This window comes from Daucus carota, chromosome 6 (genome assembly GCF_001625215.2).
Source record: "Daucus carota subsp. sativus chromosome 6, DH1 v3.0, whole genome shotgun sequence".
NCBI lineage: Eukaryota > Viridiplantae > Streptophyta > Magnoliopsida > Apiales > Apiaceae > Daucus > Daucus carota.
In genome coordinates, this window is record NC_030386.2 from 33,223,414 (window position 1) to 33,244,483 (window position 21,070).

At 34.4% G+C, this 21,070-nt stretch overlaps 3 protein-coding genes across 3 annotated transcripts; 2 read left to right on the forward strand and 1 right to left on the reverse strand.

Moving 5' to 3' along the window:
- Nucleotides 1-2,495: 2,495 nt before the first annotated feature.
- On the reverse strand, nucleotides 2,496-6,088 carry LOC108227289 (arginine-specific demethylase JMJ22). Its single transcript, XM_017402359.2, has 2 exons — nucleotides 4,699-6,088; nucleotides 2,496-2,997 (listed from the first exon to the last, which is right to left on the reverse strand). The coding sequence occupies exons 1-2, from the start codon at nucleotides 5,967-5,969 to the stop codon at nucleotides 2,757-2,759; spliced, it is 1,512 nt and encodes a 503-aa protein (XP_017257848.1). The 5' UTR covers nucleotides 5,970-6,088; the 3' UTR covers nucleotides 2,496-2,756.
- Nucleotides 6,089-7,318: 1,230 nt separating this feature from the next.
- LOC108228121 (myosin-binding protein 7) lies at nucleotides 7,319-11,647 on the forward strand. The gene is made up of 4 exons (XM_017403607.2): nucleotides 7,319-7,617; nucleotides 7,704-9,234; nucleotides 10,206-10,252; nucleotides 10,787-11,647. Exons 2-4 carry the CDS (start codon nucleotides 7,837-7,839, stop codon nucleotides 10,911-10,913), a joined length of 1,572 nt encoding a protein of 523 aa, XP_017259096.1. The 5' UTR covers nucleotides 7,319-7,617; nucleotides 7,704-7,836; the 3' UTR covers nucleotides 10,914-11,647.
- A 1,657-nt stretch (nucleotides 11,648-13,304) lies between these two features.
- Nucleotides 13,305-17,452, forward strand: LOC108225342 (uncharacterized). Its single transcript, XM_017400184.2, has 8 exons — nucleotides 13,305-13,609; nucleotides 13,696-13,899; nucleotides 13,983-14,076; nucleotides 14,256-14,326; nucleotides 15,789-15,854; nucleotides 15,981-16,081; nucleotides 16,844-16,949; nucleotides 17,175-17,452. The coding sequence occupies exons 1-8, from the start codon at nucleotides 13,498-13,500 to the stop codon at nucleotides 17,267-17,269; spliced, it is 849 nt and encodes a 282-aa protein (XP_017255673.1). The 5' UTR covers nucleotides 13,305-13,497; the 3' UTR covers nucleotides 17,270-17,452.
- The last annotated feature ends 3,618 nt before the right edge of the window (nucleotides 17,453-21,070 follow it).

Genomic DNA, 21,070 nt, shown 5'->3' on the forward strand with positions numbered 1-21,070 from the left:
TGATTAAAATTGCCTCTGGGAAAATTGGAACTGATTTACAAAATTTGTGCCGTGGAACGGAGGAAACCGGGGAGGCACGTGACAGCGATGGCACTCTACATGTACGTTTCGTAATTAAGGTGAACGACAGAGTGAGCTCGGACACATACAGCTGTACATCTTACGAGTCGTTGCCACGTGTGCTGAGAATCAAATGCTGGAGAGCAGAGACACCTCATGTTGACTTGCACTATACCGATTCTTCCACGTGGTGTTGTTGATCACGTATCTCCGATGATTAGACCTCTACCCTTCTTTCACCTTTACATACTACCAGTCTACCACCACCTTTATCTCTGTGTTTTTATTATACCCCGTTTTCTGTATCTGGTAATTTAACTTTTTATGCATCTCGCTTTTGCATTTATAATCATATACTCCCTCTGTCCCATTTAATTCTATACGTTTCTTTTTAACTGCTCGACACGCATTTCAATGCTCTTATAAAATATAGTTCCGTAACTTATTTTTGAGATATTCTTTTTCTGTATAAAAATATAACATCCAAACTTTAATTCAAAAAAGAAAAATTTTAAAAATAGATTGCACAACTACACTTTTTAAGAGCATTAAAGTCCGTGCCGCATCCCCGTCCCCCAATGTATACAACTCAGGGGGACGGAGGGAGTAACATTTTGTTTTTACAATACATGCGTATATGCTTTACTGATCATATTTGTTCTAATAATTTTCATTCTATTTTCGGATAAATCAGAGTCGAACCCGGGTACCTGGGCTATCCGTGCTCAACCATGACATTTTTAAGTAGAACACAACTGCTTACAAGGGTCTGGACTCCAAATATACGTTCGAATTCAGCCACGCTCGTTACCTCCTGATGTATATTCGGATTCGTCAGAGCGTCTTGAAATTCATAAAACTCTTAGTTAAACATTATAAATAAAAATTATATAAAAAATCAACTTTAATGACATATTCATTTTATATGTAATTTTAATCAACATCATGATTAGAGCTGTAATTCGAGTCGGGCGGCTCGCGAGCTCGCCCGGCTCGAACTCGTTTAAGTGGGCTCGGCTCGACTCGACTCGTTAAACGAGCCGAGTTCGGGCAAAGGTTTTGGCTCGTTTAATTAAACGAGCCGGCTCGACTCGACTCGTGAAATTAAACGAGCCGAGTTCGGGTAGAGGTTTGGGCTCGATTAAGTGTAAAATTATACGAGCTGGCTCGCTCGACTCGTTAAAACCGGCTCGTTTAGCTAAACGAGCCGGCTCGACTCGACTCGTGAAATTAACCGAGTCGAGTTCGGGCAAAGATTTAGGCTCGATTAGTTAACCGAGCCGGCTCGGCTCGACTCGATTAAACTTGGCTCGAATTAGGCTCGGCTCGAAACTCGCCCGGCTCGACTCGAATTACAGCCCTAATCATGATGTTGTCTACTCCCTCCGTCCCATTTAGATGTATACATTTGTATCGGGCACGGAGACTAAGAAAATTGTATAAAGTAATGTAAAGTAATAAGAAAGAGAAAGAAAAGTAGGTAAAGTGGTGGGACCCATTAATATTTAAGTGATAGATGTAGAAAAGTATATGAAGTTAGTCGGTGAGTGGGATTTTTATATTATAAAAATTTACTATTTTAGGAAAGTTTTGAAATGTATAGAATTGAATTGGACATCCCGAAAAGGAAAGTGTATAGAAATCAGAGGAACTGAGGGAGTATAATTTTACTCAATGATTTGATGTTAGTTAATTTTTTTACAAGTTCAACAAATTTTCCATATATCTTACAACAGTCTCCAATTTATAGAACCATTTTAAATAAACACAGTTGGAGATGCTATGGTGATACAATTAAACATTATCTAGACCCACTGCGAGAAGATTAGGTGGAGTTTATTGATTAGATTCCTAATTTAACAGGAAAAGTAGCACAAATTGCAAAATATGTTATCTCAGAGATATTGCCCGCATAATCCACAAAACTTAATCCACAATGCATGCCAATAACGGAGAGCCACGTTTGCTTGCATTATTGTGGGATGAGGCCATATGCAGCAAAAGAAGAAGCAACTAGAAACAGGAAGTGGTAGAAATGTGCTAATTGTGGCTAATCCACCGAATTAACCTTTAATATTAACAAATGCACCGACCACGGTCAAAAGTTCACAAACAAACATTTTATATTAAAAACATTTTACGCACACGCCACTAATGGAGCCTCGAACACTGCTTCTTTCTTGGCTTATTTCTTTTATGCATCCATAAATTTTCAAATATTAACATCTGCACCCTCAGCATTCGGTTGAGGGAATCAAAATGAAAATGGCAATAATGATAATTGCAGAAAAAACATTTTAAGTTCGACGATCACCTGATGTTGTCATGTAAACAAACCCTAACAAGCGGTGGAAACTCATGCAACTCATTCCCACACAGACAACAGCTAGATCAACTAGCAGGTGGTGCTTGAGTGATCTGATCTGATGAACCAATGGAACAAAAAGGTTATCGAGACTACACTTTTTCATGAATATATAAAATTAATGCCTTTACTTTTATATGCCTATGTCAATACCGTTCTAGTTCTCTCATACATAAGTTAAAACATAAATGAAAGCAATCAGGTGCAAAAACTGATTAATCAAAAAGGAAGAGAAGACAAAATATTGATGGTGCGCTTAACTTTCAGTCAGGTGACGCCTCTGTGAGGGGATTTCTCCTGGTGGCAAGAGCTTGACTTTGCTGCTGTATCTCTAGAAAGAAAACTTAAAGGCACCTGCCTTGGTATCTGTCACTGAATCCCAAAAGGACGGTTTTTCATGCTGTGCCATTCTTTCTTCAGCTTTCTGCATCAACTGATCAATAGTTCCAGGAAACATTGCTTCAATGGCGTTCTTGAACTTGTCATATAATTTAACCCTGTCTTTTGTTCCAGATACAAGACTGCTAGCATTTGGCTTCTTCAAAAAATCAAGAACATTCAATAAATTCCTCCTGCAAAAATAATAATCAAATCATCATATTGTTTGAGTGAATATATGTATATAAGCATTCACTTCCACCATAATCTTATTTTTATACATTTTTATAAACAGAGTATATCACCTCACTACTGCCATACTATTGCTCCATCCACATTCGGGGATGGATCTAAAAATCTAACATAGTGGGGGCAAAAACTACAACAAACTGGCAAAAAAAAAACCCTGGAAGAAACATATCAAAAAAAAGGAAGAAGAAGATTTGAAAGAAAAACAGCTTATTGAAAAAAAAAATTGTCTCAGCGGGCTTTGAACTCAAACTTTCCATTTATATCGGCTCAAAACAAGACTGTGATGCAATCAGTATGAATAATTTTACAAGTGCATCTCCTATTGACTAAACCACGGGGCATCTGCTAGAATCATTAAGATTATCACACATAGTGTAGCTCCGTCCCTGAACATAGTCCAGCAGAACATCAATATTTTTTTAATATATAAATTAGAGGAAACATCTCGACTTTTATGTGAGACTCTGATATTTTTATAAGAACGTGATTTCAATATAACTATAACAAGCATATACAGACAGGCATGAAATGGAAGTGAGCTTTCAACCAATGATTTATGATCACTATGAATCGTCATCAATTCTCCTGTAATACTCTACTGGACATACAACAAATTACTTGAAGATGTGATCATATGTTCATACTTCAGTTCCGAGCGTTGCAACAAAAGTAAACCATTTTTGACATTTATTTTGTCAATTAAAGGACAAATACAAAAATTCACATAGGAAACAATTAAGTTTCAATAATCCCCAGTCTTAATTTCTGTCCCCTCTGGCCTCCACGGCTTAGGTGACCACACTCGGGTATAAAAAAAAAAAAAAAACCGAGGAATTAGGAGTGTTAAGTAATTAACTCTCCCAAAACCTTCAGCTGCCAGGAAGAAGCATTTTTTGATCATATATCATATTCAACATTTCCCCACATTCGAACACGTGGACAGACACAACACCAAACAAACAAATGAATTTAAATCCTGATGGCGTGACAGTTAGACCCAAAAACTGTTAAGTAATGATTCTACGAAAACCTTAAGGCGTTAGGAAGAGGCCTTGGATACCAATTTCCCAATCAGCACACATATATACCAAAGGGACTACCGAAATTGTCATGAATACCAATTTCCAAAATTAGTGTTTTAATAGTGTGATGAAATACCAAGTAGACCGGAAACTATTTATGCACAAAAAAGAAAAAAAAAAAGTTTAGCATATTTTTTTGTTAAACTAGCATGTAAAACCTTTAGTACTGATCCAACCGAGTTAGCAAGTTTATTTAGTACATGGCTGGAAACATAGATTGAGATATGAAACTATGAAGCACATGAAGCACATGAACTCAAACCAGCCTAAATACCGCTTATGTTGTTTTTCGATCTTACTTACTAAATGACATATGCATCATTTAATCAAAACTAAGCCAGTGATTACCATAGAACTAGAAGAATCAGTACACACACATGCGCGCAAAAAATCAAGCGGACAATAAAAATGTGAAAGTCTCATGTACAGCATCTTTAGAATCTTTGCCACAAGGTACTGGACGGAAGAACTGCCACTACTCCCATTATTAGTTATTCGTAAGTCATTTGATATATAAAACTTGATAATTTCAAAGTAGCAATTATATTAAAACCAAAATACCTGCTGACAAAATTTTGGGTGATAGCAACAGAATCTTCAAGGTTGATCACTAAATGCCACCATCCATTGGGGACAAAAATCACCTCCCCGGCTTTACAAATACACTCAATCGGTTTCTTTTTCCAATCCTTTGTAGCACTGTAAAAGTTCATGAACCACTCAATGATTGAAACAGGACATGCCACCTCTGCACCATCCGGGCTTGGATGAACTCCCGGAGGCACCACATCTGGAGGGAACAGTACCCATTTCTTAGACCCCTTGATTACTGCATTCCAAGCTGATGTCGAGTTAGGATCAATGTGGAATGATGAACCAGACCCAGCTGGCCCAATGATAATCCATCTATAATCAGGTCTCTCCTTCCCCAAAACATTAAACAAATCCTCGTTAAAGTACACAGGAACCTCATAATCCGAATCCAAGATCGGAACTTTCTCACCAAACTTTGGGTCAAAAAGATACAACGGCCTTTCTTCCCTCGCTTGATCAGAATACCTAAAAAAATCATCAATCTTCATTTCCACCGGCCCAACTGCAAATCTTACATCACCACACGTCTCAACCAAATATTCCCTGTCCCATTTCCCCAATGCAGCCCAACCATCCAAACACCCTTCCAACAGAACCGGCTTATTCGGTTCCTCAAAATCCCTCACAAACTCATCAACAGAAATCCCTTTCCTCCTCAATATATTATCCCTCTCAAGCCAGTCAGGTCTCATTTCAAGATTTGCACAAAGCCAACTCTGAAACAAATAATCGGAATAAAAGTCCTTAACTTTCAACCCCAATGACCCTCCACCATTCAAACTCCCTGCCAAAGGCTTATAAGCCTTAGCATAAGTATATCTCCAAGACCCATCAAACAAAAAATCCCCACCATACTTTTCCAACACAAGATTTCTCCAGAGAGGCTCATGGGTACAAAAAACATAAAAAGATTTACTAACGGCAGCTAAATTGCCCAAATGGGTAGCATCTAAAAGGCCTAAAATATCAAGAACAAGCTCATCAGTCAGGGTTTGAAGATTACCAAGTCCTGTGTTTCTTGAATTGTGTGCACTTGAGCTGAAATAGAGATTCCCTAATGGTTGGACCCCGCAAGCTGAGGTTTTTAGTTTAAAACCTCCATCATCATCTTCTTCTTCTTGTTCTTTTTGTTCTTGAGCATTTTCTTGCTGTATGTAATTACACCTTTGTTTTGTTGAAGTGCCTCGTCTCCTTCGTTTTCTAGATCGAAATAGCAAGTTTGTGGACCAGCCCACCATTGTTAGCAGGTGTAGCTGGATGAAGGTGAAGGAGGACTTGAGCCGCCGCGGCTGTGTGGGTCAGTTTGCTCAGAATTACTCCCTCCGTGCCTAGGTTTGATACATTGACGACTGAGCATGGATTTTAAGGTATTTTAATTTATTTTTTATATCACTAAAAATAATAGTAGTATTTAAACTTTTGCAAGAATAAATGTGAAATAATATACATTATAAAAAAAAAATTATGAAATAATATTGTATACATATTAGAAATACATGACAATTAATGAGAGAATTATAAAAAATGAGATCGAAACCAGGACAGGAAAAATTTCAAAGCTAAATCACATAAATAGTTTTCTTTTCCCTCTCGTTTTGAGAGTCGACTCCCGTGTTAAATTTCAGCCGTCAATTCTCCGCCTTCCATATCTTCATCTTCTCACCAATTAACCCCTTCACTCTCTCATCTACTCTATTAGAGCAAGTCCCTATTTAGTGTTAAGGCATTTGAAAAACTTGATCCAACAATGTTCTAGTGATGCCCTGTATCATTCAAACCCTATTTTTGAGGTACTCTCCTTTCCCTATCCCATATTTTATAATAAATTCTTATCAGCACCATCTTTCTCTCTCTATTTTATATTATGTTTTAATGATGAAAGTGAACTTTTAATAATAAAATATTAAACGTATAGTGAAAATAAGGCACATTGTTGGAGTTGAAGTTAATACTAGGACATAATTTTTTATATTATATTTAAGGCTCCAACTAGGACTTGCTCTTACTATTTTACTAGTTTAAATCAGTTAAAATTTTAAAATTGTGCATTATATATATATAATCATATAATTAAACATACATACATATAATCATATCAATTTTATATTACAAAAATAATTATTAGATATGATATCATGTTAAATATTTTTAAGATATGATTAAACTTTATCATATTAGAAGATCTTAACCAATGACACTAAATACATACATATATACATAAATCTGTTCATAAAAAATATAACATCATAATGATATTTATGTTTCGTAGATATTAAATTATACATCTTAATATTTTTGAACAATTTTACCAATTTTGACATCAATCTATAATTTTGCAAAAACATAAAAGCATATCTCTTAAAAACATGAATAAAACATTAAGACTTTTCCTGAATCTTATTCCTATCCAAGCAAAAGTTTTAACCTTATTGTATTTGTATTTGATTAATATGAAATCATGATCAAATCAAATAACATGGATATCACTTCATAATGAAGAAGGAAGATATTAGATATTTATTCATTCATCAATTATAAAAAGTTTTTTTGTCGATACAAATGGCTTGAAAAGAACATGGTTTGGGCCATACAAGTTACTTTGACAAAGAAAAATACATGTCACCTACTAAACACATGAGTGGACTATTATTATGCGCCTAATTTTGGTCCTCCTTCCCAAAATAAAAACAGAACTGAATCAAAACGCTCGCTCCATTTTATTGTAATCCTCCCCGACAATTTCTCCAGTTACCATATCCAACACCCCATGTATACATACACATATACATACATACAGAATAAACTATTTTTAGCCCCAATTCAGTAAAAATATACAAAATTAGGGCTTGGATTTGGATCATGAATATCTCTCCATCGTTATTCCCGGTAATTCAATATTATATAATCTGTTTCTATTGATGGATAGAATAATACTTGAGTTTATGAATGTTTTGTTTTGTTTTGTTTTGTAGGATTGCCTTTGATTTGTTGATTAGTTGAGATTGTAGGAGCTGTTTATAAGATTTTTTAGATTAGAGGGGGATTGTGATAGATTTAATAGGTGTTTTTCGGTTTGAGTTGATTTTCATTGGTGTGAATTTGGTTATGGAGTTGGAGATTGCGCCTCATTCTACGAGTAGGGTCCAGTGTGGTGATTGTGAGTGTGATTGTTCAACGATGAATAGGTCATCTTCTGGGACTTGGCTTCGTACGGTGAAGCGGAAGTATGGGGAATTTGAGGTTGAGAAAGAGGAGTTTGAGATACCTGGATTGGATATTGATATTTCTCAGGTTGCGAAGGTTGAGCTTGGGAATGAATGTTTTATGCTTCGTGAAATGGTTACGAATCAACAGGAGTCGATAAATGAGCTATCGGTGGAGTTGGAGAAGGAGAGGAATGCGTCGTCATCTTCGGCTAATGAGGCAATGTCGATGATTTTGAGGTTACAGAGAGAGAAGGCTGAGGTTCAGATGGAGCTTAGGCAGTTTAAGCGGTATGCAGAGGAGAAGATTGCACATGATGGAGAAGAGATCTTGGCATTGGAGGAATTGTTGTATAAGAAGGACGAAGTTATTGAATCGCTCACGTGTGAGATAGAAGCTTATAAGAATAGGTTGATGAGTTATGGTATTATGGATCGCGAGGCTGAGGGAGAAAAAGGTGTTGTTAGCCGAGAGAATAGCACAGACAGCTGGGAGGGCTCGTATGACATTCCGACTTATGATTACCCTCCAATTAAGTGCAGTACAAATGAGAATCAGGTCACTCATGAAGTCAAAAATGATGTAGCTGATGTGGAGAATGTAGTTGGCGACAGGCCACCGTCTCGAGATGATCTGAAGGATTTGGAATATCGGATAAATCAATTGGAACAAAGTCCAACGCAAAGTCAGCCTGATGTAGAAGCTTTTGCCACAAATAATGTGCTTGAAAAGGTGATAGTTGGTCATTCTCCAAGGCCATACAGGCATGTGAGAAGATCCTCTAATGACAGTTCAAGCTCAATTCCTGCGATTGTTAAGGAAACAAGTTCAGATATTACCTATGATCTTGGCAGTGCTAAGAAGAAGGAATGTGTACATGTACATGTAGAGGAATATCCTGATTTAAGAAATTTTGATATCTCATCTGAAGTTGAAGATGACATGAGTGATAGAGTATATACTGTTGATTCTGTTCATGGTGTTCCATATAATAGCGTCACGGAACAAAAGGTTTCTGTTGGAACATCTGAAGATTATGTGACCAAGCATAAGGAGCCACTCTATGCAGGAGATCTGGGGGATCCGGAAATTAAGAGGCTGTATACGAGACTTCAGGCACTTGAGGCTGACAGAGAATCTATGCGGCAGGCACTGATTTCTATAGGTACAGAGAAGGCACAATTGGTATTACTGAAGGAGATAGCTCAACAACTGTGTCAAGATATGTCACCTGCGAGAACACTGCCTGTGAGAAAGACATCTGTTATTAGTAGCTTCTCAATTTTCTCATTTTTTAAGGTAAGTGTATATGGGATTATGCAATCATTTTTTAACCTTCTTGTTGTCCATTCCTTCCATCTATTGAGTTGATTCTTACTTTAACAAATATTGTTATGTTATTGTGCTTTCTTTATTATGTCCGTTATGATCATTTTTAGGACAAGTGATACTCTTCAAATTACTGTAGCTGTAAAATCCAAGAAATCAAGTCAGTCATATGCTTATCTTTATATTCTAATACGGGAACTAATTTCCGGATGTGTCCAACTTGTGTTCTAATTTGAAAAAATCAATAGAACTAGTACACTAATCCCTATAAAGGGCATGTTATTATTAATTCAGAAAAATCAGCAAATAAATCTATAACGTGCTCTGCAAATTACTCTGTAAAATCAATCGAGTTGGTCTTATTGCACCTATCTATGAATTCTGGTGTTGTCACATCTACACTGAAGCACATGAACTAACACAGACATATTTGAGCTTTCAGGTAAACTTTTCTAACGTTAAATTTAAATAATTTTGAATGTCACAGTTATTAATTTACAGGATAGACACTTAGTTACTTTATTTGGCTAATTTATCTTCAAACATGCTCCTAATGAGGATTTTTATCTAAAAGCCACTTTGATTGTATAAGTGTCATGCTTCATGTTTAATATTTTGTGCATGGTCAATTACAAAAAATTTAATACTCTGTTTCACATGCCTCCACCAGGCTCAAACCCAGAACCCTCGATCTCTTGTTACCAAGAGAATAAGGTATATAAATTTGAGATGAAAATATTTCATTACTTTTAGGAGTCATTGTCTTAGAAATTTGTCTATGGAATAGGACTAGGGCCACTATTTCAGACAGCATTGTCCAAATTCTATAATTGGCCCGTTTATTATTATTTTTCGATCTCAGACAGCATTCTCCAACTTTCTTCTTTAGCTTATTCATTAATCATCCTTTTTCCTTACCGTTATTCCTCTTTTGTGTACAGTGGATTGTGTCATTTGTTTTTTGGAGAAGGAAAGTACGTCAACCCAGGTAAGTTAATTATGTTTTCTGTCTCCCTCTAATTTGCTTGTTACTCCAGTGACCTGTTTGTATACTTCTCACTTCAGGCATTTCAGACTGGATTTAAATAGGTTTTATTATTGCAGTTGCAGCAATAATAAAATATTCCTTTAATAATATAGCGCTTCTAGATTTCTTTTGACTCTCAATGAAATATTCTTAGAGTCCTATATGAGATCACTCGTATATTATTTTACTTGTTTAAATCAGGCGATTTTTGTTATGGAGTGAAAAATCTAGGAGAATCTTTGAATCGTCATCTATTATCGTGGAAAGTGGAAACAAATAAGAATGATTTGTACATAGCCTAGTTTAATTTGTAAAAGGACAATAGTATTGGAATAGTGTGTGCCTTAGATGACAACAATTATACTAGAATAGTGTAACTGAATTTCTCAATGCTGCCGTAGTTGGCGGATCAACTCTGTGCTAGTGTGCTAGATAGGTTCTGATCTGAATTTGTCTGATGTAATGCTTTAGTAATATTCTTGAACTTTTTTTTAGGTATACGTTTGGCATGTCACCAAAAAATATTGGATTACTGACCCTTTTGGACAAGGGACCCTATGGAAGGCCATGGAGATCTATTTCAAGTACAAAAATTGGATCTATTTCAAGTACAAAAGTTTGAAATTATGATAATGATGAAGAGTGCAGACCATCATCGTCTTCAGGTTCAAGATTGTGTTTCTGGTTTTCATGAGCAAGTTTAGTATGTGACATTTCAGTATGCAGTGTTCTTATATTTCCTTTGTTAAGATTGAAGTGCTTAGTGCTTGACCACCGAAGATATGGATACAATTGATTCTTGAGCTTGTATTCTTCTGCATTCATTTTATCTCGAGTATTCCGATGTTCAGAAATTAGTCTTGTATATTACCCAACACGAGCATCCTCCCTATGTAGTCTTGTACAGTAGATTCAGTGATGGTTGCCAGTCAGACAAGTTGCTATTCTTTTTTGTGAAGCAGTTTGAATTGTTCCAAGCAAGGAAACCCAAGGAGTGTGATGCTGCTTCTTGCTAGTCGTGAGCATTGCTTGTTTATGTATCGTTAAATTTCTGATTTTTTGTGTTGTGCTGATTGCACTCTGATAAGATTGATCAAATTCTAAGAACTGGCTTGAAATCTTTAACTTTAGTTTGTGAAAATGATTGTAGCTTTTATAGCTTGCAGTAATTTCCTCATTTTAATGCATGTCTGATAGAGTTTTACTTTTGTGGAAGTATTCCACGAAAGAAAGGGTGGATAGGTTGGTTGCAAACATGAAACATGTTCGAGTCCTAGCAACCAAGTATTATGTATGTGGTTCTGCTTTTGTATCAAACGGTATTACAGTTTTCGTGAATATACAGATATTAGTATATTACTGTTTTAGCAGTGAGGCCTCCAATGGCGATACCTAGTGTAGAAATTTTAGAAGTTTGGTTGTAGCTACACTTGGATGCTTGAATACATCTAATTGTTTCAAGTGAGTCTGCCAATAGTTTCACAAGCACAAAAAAGGGAATGAATTTGAATCTTCAAAACAGTGACATGTTCTTATTCAGGTGTTGGTCTGATGCTGTATGTAAATGGTGTGATTGTAGTTCTTTTATGACTCCGGGTACAAGTACACAGTGTGATTGTAGTTCTTTAATGACTCCGGTACAAATTTTTGACACATAAATGCATTCTCAGACTCACCAAGAACTTCAGCATAAGCACCGCAGTGGTGTGACGAATATTTTTAACAACCAAAGCACGAAGTTTGAGTTTATAAAAGCATCACTTTTTCTAATAAAAAGGTCGGGGACTCGGGGGAGCTATGAGCTATCGACTATTGAATAAAAAAAATAAAAATTATAAACATAAAAGAAGTAAGTTTTTTTAATGATTTATATAATATAACAGTACTAAAGGTATACTCCCTCCGTCTCAATTTATACGTCCAGTTTGGGAAAAAAATTTGTCCCAAAATACTTGTCCCTCTCTTCTTTCAATACAAATTTATCTACATATTAATTGTGATTTTTTTGAAACTCAACATTATTCTCATTTCTCAATGCACTAAATCCCTATATTTATTGTGATTTTTTTGAAACTCAACAATATTCTCACTTATCAATACACTAATTAATGATACATGTGATAAGATTCTATCTAACCAACTTTTTTCTTAATATGTGTGTTTATTCCAATATGCACCTATAAATTGAGACGGATTTGAATGGATTAGTATTCTTTTCCGTGAAATCAAATTGGAACAATTTGCAGACAATTAATAAGTTGAAATAAGTGCACCTTTTAAATTTATGAGATTAAGAGCATCTCCAACCCTCCCGAGCCTTTAGCTAAAAGTCTAGGTGGCTTTTCAAAATTAAATTTTATAACCAATGTTCACAAAAAATGTAACTCCAACCACAACACGCCAATGGTTATATTTGTCGATCCGCTACAGATCTGTAGCGAATTCCACGTCATCTCCTGCAATTTATTTTCATCCTTCCCGCTGATTACATATTATTTATTACCATGTTAAACTGATATATTGTATTTATAACAATCTAAATACTAATAACATACTATTTTTAAATTATAGCCAACCAATATAGCCAATACCATTGAAGCATAATGTCTTACAGGAACGCCATTAGAGATGCTCTAATGACATATCTGACTACAACAAGAAGTGGCATGTTTGGTGACAACAAAAGATGCTTATTTTAGCACTTTAATCTGCTTCTATTTTAGCACTTATTACGTATAATCTATTTTTTAATTTAAACAATAAGTGACTTGCTAAGATGTGTTAAGTTACTTTGTGCAAGATCCGTCCTAAAAAACGGTGATTATCACTATATAATCCATGTTTTGTAACTCACCGAACTGATCAATATCCGATTATTCAATTAATCATTCGATTGATTCTGGATCAATCCAATTAATCCTCGACTAATCATTATTTCGTAACTTTGGGACACCGAATGCAAGTCAATTTCATTTATTATAAAAAAAACAATTAATTAACGAAAATGCAATTTGAAGCAGAGGTAGAACTTTGGTTTAACACAGTTTGAAAATAAAAGGGCGGTAGTATCCGAGCAGATGCAGAGAGAAAGCACGAAGAATTGAGGGAGATACGGGCCATACGGCAGGGAAGAATCGTGGGGAGAGAGAGAGAGAGAGACGGCAGGGAAGAATCGTGGGGGGAGAGAGAGAGAGGGAGAGAGGACGATGGAGGAGTCAATCGGGAAATTGGGGAAAACACTAGGAGGCTTCTGCGCAAATCTTCAAAACAGCTGTCACGCTCTCAAGCAGTCCGTCGAACGCCGCCCCATTCCTCTTGGTCACAATTCTCTTCTTTTCCCTAAATCACCTTACATTTTAACTCCATTTCTTCTTCCTCACACATCTCTCTCTTTATATGTTCAGATTCCGCGTCAACTAATTTCGTGCGATGCCTGAATGGCCGAGTATCATCCACCTCCACCGATCTCAACTTGCTCCACTCTATGGCCTTTGATACGGTGTCGTTTGAGGAGCTTCTTGGTCACTGCAATCAAGTTTACAACAAGAATTACACCGATATACTTGACCTCGAAGACCGCTTGTTCACCTTCGGCTACTCTCCTCATGGTTAAACTCTTTTTTTGTTCATATATATATTCGTATCAAATTTTAACGCTATAATATAATAATTACATTACAAAAACACGTAGATGCTGAACCTGAACAAGTCGAAGATAAAGAAGATTGTTTATTAGAGGATTCACCTCCGCAGTCAAGTCTGAAAGCAATTCAAGATGATAATTTGTATCCTCTCTCAGTTTTTATTAATTTTTTCGGATTTCATATTTAGTTCTCTTATGTTGATAAGTATAATTTATAATGGTAATAAATCATATTTTGCACCGGCTTGTAGGAATGTTTTGAAAGAGGTGTACGTTATGTTTGTCATGTCTGCAATTTATCTTTACTTGACTCTTTTATAGATTTGACGATTCAATGAGTTTACAGAATCTTGGACTTTCTGACGCTTGTCTTGCAACTATTGCTTCTCAAGGTTAGTACAATTACTATTTCTACTACTCAAATTCAATGCTAAAGCTATGACTTTTGAGTTTTGACAACTTACAATATTGCTAGGTATCTATTCTACTTTGATGGGTGATTGGGTGTTATAGGCAGCATTGTACAAAACTCTGGCTGCACCAAGTGAGCCAGTGTTAAAAAGTCTAGGTGGAATAGGCAACCCGAGGGCTAAGACGCCTAGACTGTTAAAAACATTACTGTTGGTCAAGCTAACACATCCTTTTGAAAAACTTATCCCAACGACCACGAGTAAGCAGTCGTACTTTTTAAAACTTATGCCACACATACAAAATTTACCTAATAGTCGATAGGGATGGGCTTTTGAGAACTTAACCTGATGCTTAAGCAGAAACGTTTGAACTTCCTAAATTCTAGCTATTCATTTTATCTCAGTATAGAGTTAAACAAGTCAATTTGCTTTCTGTTTCCTTTACCAAGTTATTTTACATTTTTACTTTATGTTTACAGTTTACTGTTACTATTGATATTATTTAACATGTTTCCACACTCGAAGACCAGTGCTTTGGAGATCACATCTCCACTTGTTAGAAATATAGTAGATTAGGGCTATAAGCTGGAAAAGTCTACAGTCCTACTTGATATGATATATTTGGTATCAACAAATACTCAAAAGTTACTTTTGGATGTTTTGCCCCATGTACCGCCAAAGTGTTATTTGATTTGTAAAATTTATTCACTACTAATTATTATTTTAATTTTTGAATGATAATAGATCCAGCCAATAATTTCTTCTTGGTCCTGCTTACATAACAACTCAATCCAGCAAACTAATATAAATGAAGTGGTTAGTCTAATATTACACTTAATCAATCGCCGGATTGTTTTGTAAAAAATTGATGTGAGATGTAATATTCCAGTAACACAGAATTAAACTGACATGGCTTTATCTCTAGTAATTACAGAATTTATGCTGATATTTATGATGTTATTTGAAGGAATAGATGCAAAAATAATTGGGCACCCATCCCCTGATTTTTTTTAATGTAATTTTTTTAATTGTGAGTATCTTGAGTGTTTTCTTTTGTGAGGGCTGTTAAATATATATGGGCGTTTATATATATATATGGGCCTTTTTATAAGATATCCGCAATTCCTCTATTCGTAATACAATACACAATTCAATGGGTTCCTTCAAGCTAGCTATATGCTGTTTATTGTCAGCGACTTCTAGATAAGGCTGTAAGATTTTATGTTGAGCTGTTACATATCCAAGACCCCGAAACAAAAGACGTTCCACAATTTTGTAAAGAGATTACTTCTCAATACAATTTTTTTTTTCAAATTCATTAAAATGTCATGTACCAGTTCTTGAATACCGCACACACACACATATCCGTTTTTTGTGTATGATATTAATGGTTTATGGGAACTTGTCACTTGCCAATTTAAACTTTTGAATATGTCATCTCCAGCAAATGATAACGTTCAGATGGAAGAAGAATATCAAGCTAGCACTAAATTCTTTGAATTGCCTGAAGGTAAATATATACTGGTATATGTTTTTTTTTACTCTGTCCATATTAATCATATTCTGCTCCTTAATTAAGATTTATTTTTGTTTTCTTTATTTTAAAATTTTACTTGGTGCCTGGGGGCAATTTCAGACGAGTTGGAGTCATGCAAGGGTTCTGGATCCTTCCTAACTGTATCCAAAGATGATTATGCAAGCATACCATCATACATGAAAATCTTAGCTTCGTGGGAGGTAAATTATTTTTGCCTCTCATGTATTGTGAATAAATATACTTCTAACAAGTTTTGAAATTTGTCCATGGTTTTTTCGATTGTTCAAATTTAAAGTAATGGATGGTGTGGGAGGCATGATGGTGCCTTATAAGTGGTAATGAGTTGAATAGGAGAGAGTCTTTGATTGCAAAAATAAAGTTTACTTGAAAGTATCAGGTAGCAACCAAGTGAAACTCCACTAGAAGCTTCATTGAGCCTTATTATATTATGAAAAAGAGAATCTATCACAAACTATAAATATATCGGGACGATGTCATTGGTCCAAGCCTGCAGAATGAGCAGAAAATGAGTTTTATTTGATCTGGTGACTTTTGAGTTGCTAAAAAATATTCATGCATTTTTATTTGACCTTGTGACTTATTTTATGATTAGATGACTACGTTACAAAATCTGCAGGTGATAGAATTTATTGCTTAAGAAAACCCTGAATACGAGGTGCAAGGTTTCGTCTAAATGCTCCATTATTGCCATGAAATGAATTTTTTCGGCTTCTTGGGTTGCTTTATGTTCAAACCATTTAAAGAAAGAACTTTGAATAATTAACAGAGATATTAAGGAAAAAAAACAATAAATTAAGAAATCTGAAACATAAAATCATGCAATATTGCTCCCAAGACGAGACACATGCACACTTCATGACATCACTGTTATGCATTTTATTCATAAGGTTCTATCTTAATTTGTGGAGTCGATACAAGTTTATGCATATCACACTTTGCAGGACGTGACAGCTGCTGTTGAGAAGCTGAATGCGAGCTTGGCTATAAAGGAGAAATTGCAGGGAAGCTATTTTTTTGGTCAAGACGAAATTGCATCATTGGGATTAGGTTTTTATATAATCTTCTCACTATTCTTTGGATTATTTTTTTAACTGATATATTTTTAGACTAAAGATCAGAACAATAAAAGGTCGGATATTATATTATGTAGAACCCTGCTAAAATAAGGATTTGGGTAGTATGCTAATACAGATGTTAATCTTTTAAAAATGTAGGAGACTTGTTAATACTTATCATGTATATGATCAAGAGAGATTTAATTTGATGGTGCAGGGCCTAAAGGAAGATCATTTGTGCTGATGCTGTTACGGATGAACAAATTAGTTATTGAGAACATTGATGGTTCTGTATGCTACAAAGTGTTGTAGGCAAACATGATGTTCGACTATTACTGGTGGAAATGAAAAAAACTTGTTAGATAGCATAGTATCATTCAAAAGAATCTTTGTTCTTTTCAGTTACTAAAATTTTTGGTCTTGGCGATAATTATTTCGTAGTTTACAACCATATATTCTGTAATTTGCTGCTATGCAACTCTTTGTTCACTTGTATTATCCTGCCCGAGGATCAGCTAGAAGATTACTGTCTATCCTCATTAAAGCTCTGTCATTGCACTTAAAGTATGGTCAGATTCTGTAATTAATTCAATTTATTTGCTTCCAGGTGAAACGAATAGAGGACGAGAGTAATATTATGTATCTCAAAATTTTACTTCCAAATGACGTGATAAATGACTGTTTTTAATTGGATGATTTATGTGTATACAAGGATCTCATTAATATTAGTGTTAATGGAATTAATAAAAATACCAACTAAGTTTTGGGGATTTTTTTGGTGTCTCGAGCATTTTTCCAAATGATACATAGTATATTTGTGGGACATTATGTAAAATTTGATAAACATTTATGATATTTTGGTTTGTTTATATTAATTGGTTAAATTTTAAAAATAATATGTTATTATTATTTTAAATTTGTATAAATGACGTGAAGTCACTGTGGAGGTTTAGTCAACACTAGGAGTTTGATTAAAATTATAGATATATTTTAGAATTGATTTTTTGTTTAATTTATAATATGTATTAATTAATTGTGGCTAATAGTTGTACATAGACAAACTAATCTAGTTAATATGTCTGTTATTCTCTATGAAAATGTAACATCTTCATACAACATCATTTGGAACATTTTATGAAAATGTAAAATTCTCATCATACAACATCATCATCTGAACATGATTCACTTTGGTGTTTAAAATGTCGTCTAAACATGAGCTAGTTTGGTATTTTTACTCCTAGAACTGGGATAAGTATAATATGTTAATAAAAACTCTTCACATGAGCTTCCAGGGATATATTTTACCATTCAATTTATGAACAATTGTTTTAACAACATTACATACAGCTAGTGACAAAATCTAAAATCATTTTTAATCAAAGTGGTGATCGGGAGCTCAATTTATGACTTTCTCAAAAGAGTAAAACATACCTTTAACATTGTATTAGTTAAAAGAAATGCTAATGTTGCTCATGTAAATATACTTGCTAATATTATGTTTAAGGTGATTCTTCAATTTCGTTTATTATTTCTTTATATTGTTACTACTGTTCATCGTATTATTACTCATCTTCAATTGTTTCAAGTATTAGTACCAATACACATTCATTTTTTCTCTACAATAATAATCACGCAAGACTGATTTTGATATCAAAGAAGTTATTGGTTCTGACAAGATTGCTACTTGGAAATGTTGCAAATCTTAGGACAAATTGTACTAGTTGCTAAAATTCCTACAGAGATCGGACACAAAATTACCCGTGGTATGACTGATATATCAATTTGGAAGATAAGAAGGGTCTTCTGATATCATTATCCTTTTTTGGAGCAATTTGAGATCCCTATCAGTATAAATAATTACATGCCTAGTTTTCTTTCATTTACTCAACTTCTTAAGAGCTCGACTCATTAAGCACAAACAGCGCAAATAATCGACCAACTGAAATTTCAATTACATAAGGCTAAAACACACAACAGCCATTCAAGTTTACACCAATATACACGTCAACCCTCAAAGTTAAAAAATGAACGGTCCAGCCACTGGAGTTACAGAAATGTAACTGTTAGCCACAATGGGCAGAGAGTGCATGCCACACCCAGTTGCTGAGAGTATTCTCACATATACACTCAGCTACCACTGCCACCTGCCACGGTTCGGTTCCTCTGTTGTGCATAACATTGGTGGTGCTTTTTAATTTTTTATTCATTTTATAACAAGGTGCCAAATATTGTTATACACATCCTTCTTAAATAATATTAGCTCAATATTCTATGTCATCTGATTTGAATATATATTATTTTATTAAAATGATTTAATTTAACTTTATAATGAAAAGGTTGTGCTGGAAGAAAATGTATATTTTAAGAAAAAAAGATTTTTATAATTGAAAAATAAACGTGTTTGCTTTAAAATAAAATTATTATATTCAAAATTTATAATTTATTATAAATTATCATAATGATTAATTTTTTAAAAAATAACTTATAAATAGAAAAAATATTCATTCTAATATATTCAATAAATATTCAACTTCACTAATAATATTATAATATATTAATAATAAAAAATGACTGAGAAACACAATTTTTTTCCACGTGCAAAACCCTACAAGTTAGGCCGAGCAAAAAACCGATTTAAAAACGAAACCGAACCGAAATCGAGAAAAATCGATCTGAATGTAACCGAGCTGAAATCGAAACTGAAAAATTAACGACCGATCCGATTTAAATCATTGGGATCCGGTTATACCCCCAAACCGAACCGATAAAAACGGAACCGAAATGATTAAACAATAATAAATATTATATATAATATATAATAAATCTTTGCTATCGTGAATAGTCTGTAATGCCTCAAAGAGTTATGAGCTCAACTCCTGTAATCCTTGGACACGAGCTTAACTCCTGAATGATTCTTAAAACAAGAAACTGAATTATATAAACCAAACTGAGGCCCTTGTAGAAAGCTTGTTTGCAAATCATTAGTAGAGTTTCTGCTCAAAGCTTCAGTCTTCATTCTATTTGGCATTTCAGAAGCCATGACCGCTCCTTGAATTTATTTTATTTTACAAAATTAAGAAATATATATTAACAATACAATAAAATAAAAACACATTCAATGATTTTATTTTAAAGTAAGTCACTATTATAACAATAAATTATAAATTTAGAATTTAACACACCCAATGGTTTTATTTTAAAACAAACATGTGTATTTTTTGTTTTTAAATTAAAAATCTTTTTAATAGAAAATACATATTAGTTTAGAATAACTTTTTCATTAAAAAAATATTTATTAAAATCATTATAACACAATAATAAATATTATAAGTCGCGTGACGTGGATTATGCGTTAACATTATTTAAGAAAAATGTTTATTGCTATCGGGGTGCACTTGTTTTAATAAAGGATAATGTTGTACTAGACATAAAGGTTAAAGGGAGGAGGACAGTGGTTGACTGGTTGTGAACGAGGAAAAAATACATGTATGTGACTCTGACTATACGTCTGTCACTCAAAGGGAAAGAGTGTGCCATTCACTCTACCTTCAATGTGGCTAATGACGACATTTCTGTAACTTGAATGACTGGACCGGACGTTTTTAAACTTTAAAGGCTAACCTGAATATTGAAGCAAACTTGGATGGCAAATGTAGTAATAAGCCATCACATAATTACAGAAACCAAATGCCCAACACTCCGCTTTATAGCCATGTTCATCAACATAATTACAGAAACCAAATGCCCAACACTCCGCTTTATAGCCATGTTCATCACGCGGGGCACAAAGCAACTATGGTGAAGAGTGGAAGACTGTTTATCGTTTCATTTAAGATGACTGACATGTATTCTTGAAGTTTTTAGACCAATATCAAGCTGAATTCTAACTAAAATTCTGGGCTTCAAAAGAAGATTATAATCCAATTGTTAAGTTCTCATCACTACAGTAGCCATTGGACCTTACATCTTCACTAAACATTACGTATTAGTTTAACTGATAACAATAGGTGATCAGATTACATAATCCCCTGTAATAATACTTGTACATAACAAAGGACTGTATTTTTCTCCAATAAATATTGCTCAAACTTACTTCTCTTCAAATATACAATG

Excerpts from the sequence above, each read along its gene's own strand:
- LOC108225342 (XM_017400184.2), top strand. The coding sequence starts at position 13,498 with ATGGAGGAGTCAATCGGGAAATTGGGGAAAACACTAGGAGGCTTCTGC. Across the intron at positions 13,900-13,982 it reads CTTCGGCTACTCTCCTCATG|ATGCTGAACCTGAACAAGTC; the intron begins GTTAAACTCTTT and ends AAAAACACGTAG. Across the intron at positions 16,082-16,843 it reads AAATCTTAGCTTCGTGGGAG|GACGTGACAGCTGCTGTTGA; the intron begins GTAAATTATTTT and ends CACACTTTGCAG.
- LOC108227289 (XM_017402359.2), bottom strand. The coding sequence starts at position 5,969 with ATGGTGGGCTGGTCCACAAACTTGCTATTTCGATCTAGAAAACGAAGG. Across the intron at positions 2,998-4,698 it reads ACCCAAAATTTTGTCAGCAG|GAGGAATTTATTGAATGTTC; the intron begins GTATTTTGGTTT and ends TTATTTTTGCAG.
- LOC108228121 (XM_017403607.2), top strand. The coding sequence starts at position 7,837 with ATGGAGTTGGAGATTGCGCCTCATTCTACGAGTAGGGTCCAGTGTGGT. Across the intron at positions 9,235-10,205 it reads CAATTTTCTCATTTTTTAAG|TGGATTGTGTCATTTGTTTT; the intron begins GTAAGTGTATAT and ends TTTTGTGTACAG. Across the intron at positions 10,253-10,786 it reads AGGAAAGTACGTCAACCCAG|GTATACGTTTGGCATGTCAC; the intron begins GTAAGTTAATTA and ends ACTTTTTTTTAG.